The sequence below is a fragment of the Malania oleifera genome, chromosome 3, assembly GCF_029873635.1.
Source record: "Malania oleifera isolate guangnan ecotype guangnan chromosome 3, ASM2987363v1, whole genome shotgun sequence".
Lineage (NCBI taxonomy): Eukaryota > Viridiplantae > Streptophyta > Magnoliopsida > Santalales > Ximeniaceae > Malania > Malania oleifera.
The window spans coordinates 50,451,999-50,469,210 of NC_080419.1; the positions used below are offsets into that span (position 1 = coordinate 50,451,999).

General features: G+C 34.5%; 1 protein-coding gene across 2 annotated transcripts in view; it reads right to left on the bottom strand.

Annotated features, from left to right (window-relative positions):
* LOC131151113 (protein NO VEIN) overlaps window positions 1–8,330 on the bottom strand; it is a 75,560-nt gene extending 67,230 nt beyond the window's left edge. The window contains exons 1-2 of one of the 2 annotated variants that reach the window (XM_058102316.1): window positions 7,829–8,330; window positions 1,232–1,569 (exon numbers count right to left, since the gene is read on the bottom strand). In XM_058102316.1, coding sequence (XP_057958299.1) covers window positions 1,232–1,569; window positions 7,829–8,284 — 794 coding nt within the window. In that variant the 5' untranslated portion in view covers window positions 8,285–8,330. Of the gene's footprint in view, window positions 1–1,221; window positions 1,570–7,828 lie in introns of those variants that run through there. The other variant, XM_058102317.1, reaches the window with a different exon arrangement.
* Between the last annotated feature and the right edge of the window lie 8,882 nt (window positions 8,331–17,212).

Here is a 17,212-nt window from a genome sequence, read left to right on the forward strand (position 1 = left end):
TATTAGAGAAGGCAGAATGTACAAGAAGAACAAACAAAAAGGAAACAGGGAGAATAAAATCCTTCCTTTACATCAAAAATGAATAATTACTGATTTTCTCATTCTAGGCCCAAAAACCAAAATCAATGCAAGAGATCCAATAAGTCCCGCTGCATGTATTCCGAAGAGATGTGGAAAAAAAATCATTTGCTAACACCCACAAAGATGAAAGACAAGTCACTCTACTCGAAAGCAAGTTAGTAGAGAAAGCCACTCCTTTTAAAATTCCAACATTCCTTTCCATCCAAACACACCAAATTGTAGCCAAAATGGCACATTGCCATAAAGCTTTCCTATTTTCCTTTACCAAAACCTCTAAACATTAAAAAAAAAAAAAATGGCCATACCCAGTGCACAAGGCTCCGACTTTGAGTGGGGTCTAGGAGAGGTGGCTGTCGACAAGCCTTACCCCCATTTTTGGAGAGGCCGCTTCCAAATCAAAACCTCTAAACATGATGGAGCAAAATGTCATCAATGTGGACAACAAACCCAGCTCTCACTAAGTACACCAAATAATTTATTCCAAATAGCCAACGTGTAAGGACAATGAAGAAACAAATGTGCACTAGTCTCTCCACTCCTCAAAAAGATGACACAAATATCCAAAGGCAAATTTTTTGAAAATTTGTTGTTATTTTTATTTTAATTATATTATAAATTCATGTGGTAATTTTATTTTAACTTGAATTTTTTTTGTGTATCAAATGAATGATTTAATCGACACTCTTTTATTTTTTTCAATTTTTTTAGAAATTTACTGTTATTTTAATTTTAATAATATTTTAATTTAAAATTATGTATTAAAAGAATTATTTAATCAAAAAAAGTGAATTTTGATATTAATATATGGTAGTAACAACTGAAATCATAAAATCTAATTTTTAGTTTTTGCCAAAACCAACAAAAATAGAAAAATACTACCATAAACAAATGCATTACCATAATCCTTTTCTTCACTATACCCCAACAAAAACATAAAATAGAAAGCAAAAATGAATTTGCTAGTTTAGCCCCCCCCCCCCCCCCCCAAAAAAAAAAGGGGGTTTCAGAACCATTATCCAGGGAGTGCACTAAAATTTGCATTCATGAAACGGTTTGGCTGTCTGCAGGATCTCCTTCCTCTGATCTACTCTATCCATTATATCAAATTGAAGCATGAGCACAATGACATTCAATACATACCAATACATACCCCAAGTTATGAATTCGCACACCAAGCTTTTCCCTGCCCACAATTGATAGCTTCTTGGCAATAAAGTCCAGAAATTTTTCAGCCTTAACAGCCTTAGTTTTCCGATTGTCCATGAACTCGCAAAGGTAAGAAATTATCTCCTCCGTAGTTATCCTGAACACTCCAGCTGCATGAGAACTAACTGAAAAATAATGTACAATAAGCGGATGTCGTACCAAGGGACCAAGTTCAAGCTCTTCAAATTTCTCAACACCCTCATTCTTGCAAATTGATACTTCCAAATCATACAATGAAGTAATTCTCCGAGCCCCAACAAAGCAGTGTATAAAATCATTAGTCTAAACAAAAGGAAAAGAAACAGTTAACAGAGAATTGGAAGAAGTCAATAACAAAAAAGAAATTAAATTTTTTTTAATATATAAATAACATTTGACCCTCTATTTGCTTGAAGAAAAAACAAAGCTGAAGTACAGAAAACAAAATTGTAAGAACTCAACTAAGCAAATACAACCCCCCCCCCCCCCAAAAAAAAAAAATAAAATCCTGGACCCCAAAAGATGGGAGGAAAAAAGGCGATCAGGTTGTTGCTCCATTGCGCACCTTTCTAACAGTGAAAAAACGAGATTGGCTGGGTCCACCAGTCTCCGGTGAACACAAGACCAGCTGAATTTCTATAGCAAATTAACAGAACCATGCGCAAACTTTTGCATCCAAAATAATGTTCTGTTCATCTATTGCTTTTTTTTTTCTTAGCAAGCAAACATAGTGTTGGGTTTCCCTCCTATATGGAGGATGGCCCACATGTATTGAATGGTCCACTTGGAAGTTTTGCCCAAAGCCCAATTCAAAATGAATGGAGTGATTTATTTATTAGTTGGTTGGGGCTTTCTTTCGAAGATGATGAGTCATCTTTGGAGAAGCAAAAACACTTAATTTGAAAAGCTATTGCTGTCAACAAGTAAGCTTCGTGCATCCTTGGGACAGCTAAGAAGAGAAGGAGAGAAGAAAGTACCTCGTGAAAAATTCAGGGTTATAGGTGCCTGAGTAGTCAACTTGATCGTGACTCAACCTCCTTCATTCTAGTTGGTTTGGTTATCCTTTGGAGATCAGTAGCCTTGGTTTTGTGGCTTAAATAGCAGCCTGTGTTTTAGGTGAGACCTCTCCATTTCTCATTCAAGTTTGATTCCACCTTGTTGGTCATGACTCGTATTGTTTCGTATGGCAAGAATTTGTAAATCTTGATGATTGTCGTTGATCTATGCCTCTATTTCAACGAGGGTAGACCTATTGTAACCTACTATTTTGAAATAGTGGAAGATTGGAAGTGGACTTTGGTCGTCCCATGGTTTTTCCCTTCACACCGAAGGTTTCCACGTAAATCTTGGTGTTCTCTTTGTGATTGTGTGGCTGTTTTTAGTTGTTGATTGCTGATTGGACTAGGGGACAGTGTATCTTGGGTTATTGTGTTTTGGTCATGACCTCCATACCCCCCCTTCCCCGACAGTAGTATCAAAGCTTGATTAGTGTGTAACCATGGAAGTGAACACTAGTAGAATGATTAGTTTGAATGGGAGAAACTATCACAATAGGAAAAGGAAAAATGAAGGACTTGCTTTATGGAAAAAATTATCATACTCCTATTCTTGGTGTGTCGGCCAAGCCAAAATTATTAAATAGACAAGTATGCGGTTATATCCGGCAATGGGTTGACAATGATGCCCATAACCATGTGACTGATAAAATTAATGCATACTCACTTTGGACAAAGCTAGCTGAACTTTATGATAGAAAAAATTTGTGTGGGGGGGGGGGGGGGGGGAGTAAATTGTATAAAATAAAGAAGCTTATAAATTTGAAATACAAGGTTGGTACTCCTATTACTGATCATTTGAATGAAATGCAGGGAATTATAAATCAGTTGGCATCTATGAGAACTTCTTTTGATGATGAGGTGCAGGCTTTACGAGTTACAACTTCTTGGTTCTTTACCAAATAGTTGGGAAACTTTTAGAATCACAAACTCAGACCCTGAAGGAGTTGTGTCCATGAGTTTGGTAAAATTCAGCTTGTTAAATGAAGATACAAGGAGAAAAACTGCAAGTTCTTCATTGTATCAGTTAGCAGATCATGTCACAAAAAATAAGGGGAAAAGAGCAAAAGCAGAGCTCCTAGAAAACATGATAAATCCAAAAGAAAGTCTCATTCACAAAAAGATATTGAATGCTTTGCTTGTGATAAAAAAGGACATATAAAAAAATATTGTCAAGAGTGGAAGAAAGAGCAAAGAAAAGAAAAAAAAAATATGACAAGGAAGATGAAGACACACGATTGCTACTACTTCTGATGGTTTTCTCATTGCTTGTGACAGTGATGAAATTAATCTTGCTTGCCAAGAGACTAGTTAGGTAATAGATAGGGTACTAGTTGGTTGCTACTACTTCTAATTTTTCTTATTGTTTGTGACAATGATGAAATTAATCTTGCTTGCTAGCAAACTAGTTGGGCGATAGTCAGTGGTGCCTCCATTCATGCAACCTCCAGAAGGGATTTCTTCTCATCATGTACACCAGGTGATTTTGATGTGGTGAAGATAGGAAATGATGGCTTATCTATAGTTGTTGGCATTGGAGATATATACTTGCAAACTAACAATGGTAACAAGTTAATTCTTAGAGATATAAGGCATATTCCTAACATTAGATTGAATTTAGTCTCTGCAGGAAATCTTGATGATGAGGGGTATCGTAACACATTTAGTGATAGGCAATGGAAGCTCGCTAAAGGTTCCTTGGTTCAGGCTAGAGGAAAGAAGTGTTCTACACTTGATGCAAGCAAAGCTCTCCAACGACATGGTCAATGCAGCGGAGAATGATTCAATTTCAAATTTGTAGCACAAAAGACTTAGGGCACATGAGTCAAAAGCGCTTGAATTTCTTGTCAAGAAAAATCTTATTCCAAAATGAAAGATATGTCTTCAAAGCCTCATGAACATAGTTTAGCTAGGAAGCAACACAAAGTATCCTTGAAAAGTGCTCCTCCATCTAGAAAATTTAATATTTTAGATTTGGTGCATTCTAATGTGTGTGGTCCTATGAACACTAGAACACTTGGTGATGCGTTGTACTTTGTTACTTTTATCGATGATCATTCTAGGGAAGTGTGGGTGTACACATTGAAGACCAAAGACCAAGTGTTGGATGTATTTAAGCAATTCCACGCTTGTGTTGAAAGAGAGACTAGCAGAGAACTAAAGTGCATCTTATCAGATAGTGGTGGTGAATATTTAGAACCATCTAATGAATACAATAGAACTCAGGGCATTCAACACCAGAAAACTCCTCCAAAAACTCCTTAATTGAATGGTTTGACAAGTGAGATGCATGTTATCACATGCCAAGTTACCAAGATCCTTCTAGGGTGAGGCACTGAGTACAAGTTTCCATTTGATAAATCTCTCTTCATGCATTCCCTTGTAGTGTGACATGCCAAAAAGAGTTCGAAGTGGGAAAGATGTTTCCCGCGGACACCTAAAAGTGTTCGGTTGCAAAACCTTTATGCACATTCCTAAAGATGAGAGATCAAAGCTTGACGCATGAAACAAGTTGTGTTTCTTTCTAGGATATGGACATGACAATTTTGGGTACAAGTTGTATGATCCATTTGAGAATCAGAAGCACTTGTTGAAGACTAAACCAAAAAATCATTGAAAAGTTGAGGACAAGCAATGATGACTTGGTTGATTTGGATCTAGTTCCTCCTCCTATAAGTTTAGATTGAGTTGGAGATGATGTACATGATCATCAGGGTGATCCAGGTGATGTAGATCCACCTACAGTCAGTCATGAGGTATTTGATCCAGATGAGCAACTGATTATAGAACATAAAGAGCAACCAATTTCATTTGATAGCATTGAAGAGATAATCAACGGACCGCAACAAGTAGGTATTCCCCAAATGAATAAGTATTGCTAGCTGATGGGGGAGAACCAGAGTGCTATTAGGAGGCCGCAGAACATGAGCACAAAGAAGTGAGGTTTAAGGCTATATAGGAAGAGTTAAAATCCCTATATGAAAATCATACATTTAAGCTGGTAAAGTTGCCCAAGGGAAAGAGATCTTTGAAGAATAAATGCAAGCACAGATTGAAGACCGAAGAAAATAGTTCAAAACTCAGGTATAAGGCAAAGTTGGTTGCGAAAGGCTTTAGCCAAAAACATGGAATTGGCTTCGATGATATTTTTCCTCCAATTGTGAAGATGTCATCTACCAAGGTGGTGCTCAATTTAGCATTGCAATATGGATTTGAAGATAAGAGTAGATGGATGTGAAGACTACTTTTCTCATGGTGACTTGAAAGAAGAGATCTACATGGAGCAATCAAAAGGTTTTCGTGTGAAAGGAAAGGAAAATTTAGTTTGCAAGTTAAGAAGAGTTTGTTTGGCTTATAGGAAGCACCCAAGCAATGGTTTAAAAAATTCGAATAAGTCATGGAGCAACATGGTTATAGAAAAACCACTTCTAACCATTGTATTTTTGTTAAAAGTTCTTCTGAAAGTGATTTTTTTATTTAATTACTCTACGTTGATGATATGTTAATTATTTGCCAATAATATATATAAGATTGATAGGTTGAAGAAAGATTTGCGTAAGTCTTTTGCCATGAAAGACTTAGGGCCAACAAAGAAAATCCTTGGCATGACAACCACCCATGACTAGAAAGCTAAAAAGTTGTGGTTATCATAAGTACATTAAGAAAGTGCTTGAAAGATTTACATGGGCAAGGCTAAGGTAATTAGCACTTCTTTTCCTGATCACATCAAGATGAGTTCCAAGCAATGTCCTCCCACCGAAGAAGAGAAGGAAGAGATGAGAAGAGTTTCATATGCTTCAACAATTGGAAGATTGATACATGCAATGGTCTGAACGAGACCAAACATAGCTTATTTAGTTGGTGTTGTCAACATATTTTTCTCCGATCCTAGTAGAGAGTATTGGAATGCTGTGAAATGAATTCTCAAGAATCTTCAAGATACCTCCTCCTTATGTTAGCTTTGAGAGTGAAAAACCCATATTGGTTGATTATAAAAAATGCACACATGGCTGGAGATGTTGATATTGGAAAGTCTACATCAAGGTACTTGATTACTTTCACAGGGAGAGTTGTGGCTTTGCTGTCAAATTTACAAAAATATGTTGCTTTTTCTACTACTAAAGTAGAGTTTATTGCAGCTATGAAGCTTGCAAGGAAGTTTAGTGGATGAAAAGATTTATGTAGGAGCTCGGGTTCAAGCAACAAAGGTATGTGTTACATTGTGATAGTTAGAGTGTGGTTCATCTTTGTAAGAAGCACACTTTTCAATCCTGATCAAAACACATTATTGTGAAATACCATTGGATTAGAGATGCACTGAATTCTAATTAGTTAGATATTCAAAAAATTCATACTGATGACAACGGTTTAGGCATATGACAAATCCCTATTGAGGGAGAAACATAAAACTTGTAGCATGATTACCAAAATAGTGAATAACTCCACATAGTCAAGAGGGGGAGATTCGATGGGTTTCCTTCCTATGTGGAAGATGGCCCACATGTATGGAATGGTCCACTTGGCAATCTTGGTCAGTGCCCAAGTGGAAGTGAAGACTTAGTGCTTAGTGTTGTCTTGGAATGGAGTAGTTTATTTATTAGTTGGTTGGGGCTTTCTTTGGAAGATGATGAGTAGTCTTTGGAGAAGCTAAAACACTCAATTTGAGAAACTATTGCTGTCAACAAGTAAGCTTCGTGCATTTCTTGGGACAGACAAAAAGAGAGTGAGGGAGAGAAGAAAAATTCTAGCTGAAAATTAAGGGTTAAAGGTGCCTGCAGAGTCATCTTGATCTTGACAATCAGATGGCAATTTCTTATCCAATTGAGCTAAAATTTTGATAACTTGTTTGTGACTTTTCCTTCTTCATTTTGAAGGTTTGATTGTCATTTGGAAGTCAATAGCCTTGATTTCGTGGCTTAGACAGCGCTCAGCAGGTGAGACCTTTCTATTTCTCATTCAAGTTTGATTTCACCTTATTGCTATTGTTTTTTATCACAAGAATTTGTAATTCTTGATGGCTGTAGTTGATGTATGCCTCTAGTTTCAATTGACAGAAACCTATTGTAAACTACTATTTTGATATAGTGGAAGATTGTGCAGACTTCAGTCCTGTGAATTTTCCCTTCACACAGAAGGGTTTTCCAAGTAATCTTGGTGTTCTCCTTGTGATTGTATGGCTGTTTTTGGTTGTTGATTGCTGACTAATTCTGTTTTTTTAATAATTAAATATTCTAATTAGTGTTGCTTGGACTGGGGGAAGGTTTATCTTTGGCTATTGTGTTTTGGACATCGCCCCCATACCTCATTTCCCAACACATAGTTGTTCCAAGCAATTGCAGATAAGAAGAAAGCATCGCGAAAGGAGAGAATGTTAAAATTATAAATATTGTCTTCCCTTGATTCGAAACACTGTGCGCATGACCCATGTTGGCTTTCTTATCTTTGCCCACTTTTTCTCCACAACCAAACAGACAATGAAACAAAAAGGCTTTTCGACCCCACATTACCTTTCCCTCTGTGACCATAAGGCGGTGAAGAGAAGGAACCTCCCGCATCTGAAACCCCAACGAGTTCCATGAATCAGCCTGGAGCATCAAAAGCGCGGCCTGAGACACTTTCCAAGCCGAAACACTCTCTCCTGTGGCCAGAATATTGCTACGAGCCTTTGCAACAACACTCTCTATCCTCTCTAGAGTTTCTTTCGGCTTAGAAGGGAGATTTTGAGGTTGGAACGCAGTGTTGGGGGGCTGGAAATTGGGGCTCTGGAAAGGGAAGTTGGGATTTTGGGGAGGAAAGTTGGGGATTTGGAAGAAGGGGCCAAAAGGTTGAGAGAGAGAGGGGTTTTGGGGCTGATAGTTGTAGGTTGGAAAGGGGATGTTCGAATTCGGAGATGGCGCCGAAGGCAGTGCCGACCCGCGACCCCGGCCAGCAGGGGGGCGAAAGCGAGGTCGGTGTCCGTACATGGCCGTCAAACAGAGGATTGGAGCCCAGAAGAAGCATACACCCAAGAGAAGTAGTGAACCCAAAAGATAGATGCTTTATATACCAACTTGGATGGGTTTGACCCGAATGGTCCGGGTCCTAAACCTAGCGCGAAGTTGGTTGAGTTTTGAAGGAATAGTAAGTAGCTGAAGAGAATGTCTGTTTGATAAACTTAGGGGTCTGTAAAAATTTAGATAAATAAAATTAAAATTTTGAAATCAACAAGTTAGCATTTATAAAATTAATATTAATTAAAAATACATATTTATATTTTTTAATTAAAATATTATAAAAATATAATTAAAATTATAAAATTACAAAATAATATACATCAAAAAACTTACTATAATAAAAATAAAACTTATTATAATTACTCTACTTAATTATTTTATTTTTAAATTTTACTTTGCAATAAAAAATTTATTGGACATGATAATTGAAAAATAGTGAAAGCATTTTGTAATTAGCTTCATTATCATTATTTAAAATTTATATACATTTTTCTTTTAATTATATTGAAATTCATATGACCATTTAATATTAATTTTAATTTAAAAGTATATAAAATGAATGTTTTAATTCAAAAAAGTTGTTCTTGGATATTAAAATTCCTGGCAACAAGTTGCAAAAATAACTTAAAATCATAAAATTTGGTTTTCAATTATTTGGCAACATTTGAAAACTAGCAATAAAAATAGAAAACTGACAATATAAATAAACGCGTTTTTATAATCTGCTTCTTCATTATGGAGAAGTGGAAATAGAAAATAACAACGATACCAAACAGACCCTTAAGTATTCAGGGTTAAATGTTTTGTAGCTTTTAAATTTATGAACTTGATTTTAGAGGTTGATTGAACTCTTAGATATTAAAAGGTTTAAATTATTTGGTAAACATCTAAATTTGCTTTTAAAAAGATTAAAAATAATATAATAGATAAATCATTCAAAACTCAACAACCAACTAATCCTCACGGGGATCATCGAGGGTCGTGTCTTCGCATGCCTTTTGAGATCTCGAGGTGAGGGTAACTTTCGTCTTTTGCAAGGTTATCAGATATATTATGGCTTGGTAATTAAATAAAAATGAAGAATTTAAATCTTAATCTAAATTGATACAAAGGTAATCCAAAGCTAATTAGGTACTATCCATCAGATAAGTGTAAAGGAGTGCTAGTACCTTCCCTTTACATAATTGTATTCTCGAATATGATCTAGTAACGCGTTACTGACTAATGAACTAGTAGTATCTTAAATAGGTATTCTAACCTCACCTAAAATAAGAGTAGGTTAGTGGTAACTCCAATGGACCATATTTTGACCCATTTCTTGCTAGATGCATTACACTATTTTCATATGTCTCGAGTTCGCCATTCAGTCGAGGTGATTCGAAGATTCGACCCCCTTATTTTAGGAGTTGACCCTCAAGGACATTGCGACATCTATAAATTATTTTTATTTAAAAAATTAAATTCTAGTGTTAAGATAACATTTTTCTCAAATTGATATATTAATTAATGATGCACGTTTGGATTTTGAAATAATTTATGAAAATAACATGTCTAGCTTAAACATATAATAGTGATGAACAAATAAATCTTAAATTGACAATAAAGTTTTGGCTTAAACCTAGAAATGAGTATTATCTTTCAGCATACGTATCAATTTTGTGAAGTGAAAATTTTTTATGGCGCCCTTTTAGGTGGATTTTTTTAAATAAATCTTATATCATCCTCTGTGGTGATAACTTCAAATGCATATTCTAGGCAAAGAGAAACCTATAGTTAGGGGAAAAAATCATGACATATTACAATGAAAATAAAACTACTTGAAATATTGAGCCAAGAAGGGGGATTAGAAGTATAGGTTCGGCGCCTCTAGTTCCTTGTCTGACTAGGAAGATTCTTTTCCATACACCAATTGAGATACTAACTTGTGAGGAAGCACTCCTATCACAAGTATTACATTAATAAGACTACCTAAATAGCTAAATGTGTAACTTGAAAATTTTCCATTGAATAAGAAATAGTTAATAAATAACATTTAATCAATTGAGGAACGTGAAATTCAAATTTGATCATTTTGACCTAGAAGGAAAGTTTTTCTTCACAAGTATATGTTCACATACTCTCCAAGATATTTTACAATCCATGGGTTAGAAAGTTTGGTAACAATATCTTCCTTTTCTTCTTTTTTTTCCTCAAATGGAGGTGTTATAGTAGTCAATGCCCCCACCCATGCAGTTATTTCTTAAACTCAATACTTTGCAATAAAATTTTTAAAAAATTAAAAAATGGGTTAAAGGTTCAATTTTGGGTTGAAACAATATTTTTGCTTTAAAATGTAATATAGTCTATTTATTATTAGTATACAATGCAACAAATAATAATAATAAAATTATTAATTATTATTATTATTATTATTATTATTAGACTTTTAAACATCACTCTCATAATCTTCTAAACATAACAACACTTGGTTAAATAAATTTGAAGTTTCAAACCAGTCTAAAAAAATGTAATTGAAGCCAATTACAAATTCAAGTGATGTATTTGAAGTCCATATAGAAAAAATAGTCCCACCTAGTAATAACATTGGAGAAAATGAACAATAAATTTAATTTTCATAATCAAATATGTAAAACGATGTTTTTTTTTTTTTGTCATCTTCTACAACAATAAAATAATTATTGACAATTGACTTACCAATATATATATATATGCGCTAATATTTAAGATTACATAAAATAAAAAGACAATCACAAAATTTTGAATGTATTCCTCCCAAACATTGTTTCAACAAGTTAAAAAAATGTCTATTTAATTTTAGTTTGCAAAGAATGTAGTAAAATTTCACAATATCACCAAGAGTTACAATAGTTTAAGGTAAACGAAAAACTAACCTAAAAATGAGTAGGGAAAATTGATTTCAGCAAAAGAAGCAAAACACTAATACCAATAAAAAAAAAAAACACACAATGCAAAAAAATAAAGTGATGCACAAAATCTTTTAATAATAGCTTCAAATCATTATTTAAAAAAAAAATGACTATATGCAAATTTAAATTGCAGACATAGATTGAAACAAAAACACACACATCATTAGTAAAAACAAATGAAAAAGAAGAGTTGTGGATATAAATTGATTATTAGAATAATAAACTATCATGAAAGCAAAGAGAAATGTAGATGTGAAGATTTGCGATGGTTGCTACAACTGTGGATCTTGCACAATAGCGTGCTCACCTACTAATTGAGCTCTCACCTCCATTATCCATTCCCCCCCTCCCTCCCTCCCTCCCCCCCCTACTAATTGAGCTCTCACCTCCATTATCCATTCCTCTCCTCCCCCCCTCCCCTCCCTCCCAAGGAAATGTTAGGATCGGAGGAGCCCATGAATGGGCTTGATATACATGGGTGAACACCAACTTGACCCAAAAGCTTATGCCTATTGGGTCTTGGGCTCAACCATATATGTAAGTCTCCATCATCCACTCAAATTTTCCAATGTGGGAAACTCTCAAGTGGAATTCTCAACAATCTCCCCCTCACTCGTGAGTTCCAACTGCTCCTCCTTGAATCGAAATTGTCTCCCTTATGGGAGTAAACTCAATTCCTCAACAGTTGCTCAAGTGGACCTTACCACTAGTGCCTTACATGCCTCAGATTATATTTTATGTGCCTCCAAACCAATCCTAACTCCCACATCTTGACCCTATTTGGATCCACCCCCAGCCTAGATGATCATTATTGGTCTCGGTCACACACTTGGTCCTCCAATTGTTAACACGTCGGGAGCATTAACTTCATGTCTTAACTTTTTATGATGTCGCTCACCCAGAGTTACGAACTAAACCGTCGGCACTAATACCACTTGTTAGGACCGGAGGAGCCCATTGGTGGGCTTGATACATATGGATGAACACCAACTTGACCCAAAAACTTAAGTCTATTGGGTCTTACCATGTATATAAGTCCCCATCATCCACTTAAATTTTCCTATGTGAGACAAGCTCACAAGTGGAATTCTTAACATGAAACACACAAATTGCAAATTACTATGTACATTTCATACCAATTACTGCTTCTAACATGATGTTAAGGCTTAATAGATTGTGCGTTAGTCGTTTGCACAAACCGATTTATTGCCGGATGAAGCAAACACATCATTTGGGGATGAAGCCAAAGAGGCACAACCTATTCATAAAATAATGATAACAGATGGATAAAATAAAAGAGACTAAATAACATTTAGTTGGAATAGCAAAGGTGCTCCATGACATTCAATTGGAGTGACAAAGGTTCAAAAATATTTAGATAATATCTAATATGTTTGGACATAGTTGAAGTTAACTTTTAAAAAATAAATAATATTGAAGTATAGCTTGACCATTTTAAAACTTGTCACCTATGACTACTAAAATTTTGACATTTGCCTTTTAGAAGTAGTTAAATAGCTCCAAATGACAAGTCTAATTTCTTGCGTTTTCCTATAGTTAACAAATTCCTCTTGCTCTTGACAGGTAGATCATCAAAAGCATTAACCCATCAACTTCTTTCTTGGTGATAAGCTTCATGATTTTAAATGAACCATCAACTTGAGTCTAAACTTCTCAAAGAACATTTCCAAATCCCAATAAGTAATTGGTAAGTTGGCCATGGATACAATTTCGGATCTCATTAGATGCATATTGGTAACATCCCTTCGAGAAGCGAGAGTTCACTAGATTACAAATTTTATTTTTAATCCGCCATTGTTTCAAAATAGGCCTAGAGATTAAAAGAGGTTCAAAAAACATGGTTTCTTTCTACATACCTATGTAATCATGAAAGTATCTCTTTTATTAACTTAAGATGATTGGTTTTAGTAAATAGTATTATAATGTTGTGTTTGAAAGCATAAATTTCAAATTATAGGATTGAATAGATTTGGATAAAAGTTAATATGATTTTGTACTATATTTTTTTTTTCCAAATTCATACAAATTCAAATCCAAAGTCCCTTCCAAACATAGGGTAATCCTATTTTCGGATAGGTCTTGAATTTGCTGTTACGTTGAATTTGGATTTGGACAAATTTCAATACAATTTTGTACTCTTTAGTTTTTCTTTATTTTGAAACTTTTTTCTAAAAAATGAATTTCTAATAACATGGATTTAAGGACCTTTTCTTTTGAAATTTAATTTTAAATTATTTGAGATAAAAAAGGTTGAGGCCCATTCAGTTGTGGAAAATAATTTTTATTTTTTTAATTTTTCAAAAAATTGCAAAAATATTAGTTAATTTTCATTTTTATAAAATTTATATAAAATAAATGAACAAAAAAAAAACAATTTTTGCACTATTTTCTTGTGGAAATAATTTAAAATTTTTCTTTTAATTTTTTTAAATAATTACAAAAATGCTTCCATATTTTATAATTTTCCAAATTTATATAGAAAAGTAGAAAACATCTTTTATTATTTTTTCTAGATTTCTAACTTTTACTCTGTGTATGGGAGCATGGAATTTGGATCTTAGACTTTAAATTGTGTGGAATATGTATAGAATTTCTTCTAAATCTTCAAGCCCCAAAATCCAAGATCTTCAATATTACCTTATATAAATTTTTTGAAACATTGAAAAACAAGTCCTTTTTTTTGTGATTATTGTAAAATCTAAAATTAAAAATTAAAATTTATTTTGCACATTAAACAAACTCTTTATTTTCTATCTCTTTTTAATACAAATCTTGAAAAAAATTTAAAAATAAGCTAAAATTTTTATAATTCCTTAGTATTTTTTTTTTTAGAAAAACTAAAACTTAAAAAATAAAAAATATACTAAACAAGCCCTTAGTATTAACAATAATCATCATTTCTAAACTAAGTATGTTGGATCGTAACTTACAATGGTTGATCATCTCTAACTTGTTTGATTTTAATGTTCAAAACTTTACTCATCCTCATCTTTGGCGACCATTGTTAGAAGATTGAGTCAAACGTAAGTCAAAACTGCTTGCGGAAATAGTGTCTAACTTTGAAATGTGTAGAGGAGCTTCGAACCCCTAGCGGTGATGGATCTTCTAATCGAATAGTTATGAATTAATTCATACATTCTGCAGCAGGGAGTCCCTTGCTAATGCTTTGGGGGGTGTGGGGGGGGGGGGGGTTCGCCACATGGTCACCCTTTATGCCCCTTCTTACACATCCAAAAAAAAATCATCACAATAAAGTAACATAATTTCTTACTCCTTAATCATGTGTGTCAATATGGTACAACTCTCAAACTCATGACCTTCATCTCAAATAGACATGACTTCTTATTGTTTAGAACCACTTATAGAAAAATAATTTTTTGACAAAAAAAAAAGTATTACTTTAAAAAGTACTTATCTAAAAAACACACATATATCCGATCAAAGCATAAAGTGATCATTATCAATAGGTAATCAAATAATTATCATGTTGGGTCATCCCTCCTCAGCTCCTCACGTGACTATTACGAGGAAGAGCAATTTTGCAAATAAAAAAAATATATATAAAAGGCAATAGGATTGTGTGGGTGTGTGTGGAGGGCGAAAAAAAGGAAGAAAAAGAAAGGGGGTCGTGGAAGAGAGAAAAGAGATGAGGGGAAGAAGAAAACTCATTTGGGAGCTTGATAAGACAGCGAAAGGGATTTCGATTAACTTGAAATTTCAAGTGTGTGATCAAGATGACAAGTGTTTTGACTTGATTGACTTTGATCATGGTATTCTTCTTCATATTTTCATCTTTTGGTGTGAAAGAATTTTATTGATCACTAATTCTTATTGGTGAGATCAACTCTCCAGTAAGATTGTTTATGATTTATTGTCCTTGCCATTGTTATTAAAGCTTTTATAGAGTTTGGGGACTCTTGTATTTTTTTTCTTCTTCTTATCTAGTGGATTTGTCTTGGATTAGGAATCCCATGGTTTTTCCCATATTTAGGGTTCTCCATAGAAATTTTTGGTGTATTATTTTTGGGCATTTTATTTTTTAACTTTACTTGCCGATTATTTGTTAATTTATTTGGTGATTTAGTTTCTGCATTGTTGGCTTAAATTTTGAAATTGAAATTTAGTGGCTATATCTCTTGCCCATTGGTTTATTTTTTTTGTGTAAGGCACGAAATGTTATGCAAGTACTTTGTGTAGGTTCAATAATTCCTCTTCCCCCCCTCCCCCAACAAACTAGTACGAAAGCAAGGTTGAATTAACTTGGGTATTTTTGTGCAAATTAATATGGAGGATAATAGCAACAATGCAATGTTTGAATTAGCGGCATTGAACTACTTAATATGAAAACCAAGAAAGTTAAACATTTTACTTTGCAAAGATTGGTATGATCCAATTGAGGGTGATGAGGCTAAACCATCCAATACAATAGATAAAGAGTGGGAGAAAATAAATAGAAAATTATTAGTTTCGGCAATGGATTGTCAATAGTAAGTTTCACCATGTGGCTAATGAAACAAACACCTATGTATTGTTAAAGAGATTAGAAAAATTTGTATGCAAATAAAACTTCTCAAAACAAGGCCTCTAGGTCAAGTAGTTGGTTTGCTTTAGATATAAAGATGAGAACAACATGTCAAAGCATCTAAATATTTTTCAAGACATTGTGAATTAGTTGGATAATATGAAGATTAATTTGGAAGATGAATTGCAAACTTGTTTGCCCTTAGGTACCTTGTTGAACAATTAGGATATTCTATTGTGGCTTTTAATAATTCTGCACCAAATCTTAACACGAATACAATCAAGGGCCATTTTTTTTATGAAGAGATTAGAAGGAAAAACTCAACTTCACTTCACATACAGATGAACTTTTCAAAGAGAGGCAAGGGACAAACAAGAACAGGAACTTTCATAGTTAAGATTATCAAGGCAACTTAAAAGGGAGGTATAAATTCGGGTCAAGGAAGGATATCAAGTGTTTCCATTTTGGAGCCTTTGGGCAATCAGGAAAAATTACAAGAAGTTTAAAAAAAAAATCAAGAGAAAGAGGTGGAGATAAAAATGAGCAAAAATATAAAAAAAGAAACTCCTATTACAGCTACCACTTAGCATGCCAGGACAAGACTGCTGATTCAGAATCTTCTTTCTATATTTCTTTATGCCATGATACCTTTGTGACCTACATGATTACGCGTCAAAGTTGTATAATTAGGCGGTTAAATTCATGCATTAACGATCATAATTTTAATTAAATGTCCGATTATGTCTAATATTTTAATCATTGAGCTCACCCGATAATTTTAAGATAATTACCCTATTTGTTGCCGAAAATTTACGGACACTCGTGTTTTATTATTGTAGGATAATTTTTGGACATTAAATTTGAAATTAGAATGTACGCGGGTCGTGAGCATGAAGAGGTGCCATGTATGTGATCATTAAATGAGATAACGCATCAAGGATAATTTTTGGAAGCCGAGCCGTGTTCGTGGTGAGCCGTGTGTGTGTGTGTGTGTGTGAATGAATCTAGGAGCTAAGCATATTATGCGAGCATACATGTGTGAAGAGGGGCTTACCGCGAACGTGAGTTGGGTTTCCACCATGAATGGGCTGGCCAAATGCATGAAGAAGTCGTGATCGTGTGTGTGGGATTTGAATAAAGGTTGGGTCTTGCCTAGGGGGTTAAGGGGCAACCCATGCGGACCGGTGTGAAGGCGTGAAGTAGCCCATGTGGAGGCCCAATTCGGAGTAGATAGGAGGGTCGTGCAGGTGCGGCAACAAGAAGCAGGGCACACTTATTGAAGAACCGACTGTGTGTAAAAAAAATAAAGAAAAAAAAATAGGCCCATCAAGCTGATGTGACCCAGCCATGCAAAAGAAGAGAAGGCTGGGTCTCTTAGGGGCTTTGTGTGCTGGGGGTTGCTTGGTAAAAGGGATTATTTTTGTAGGG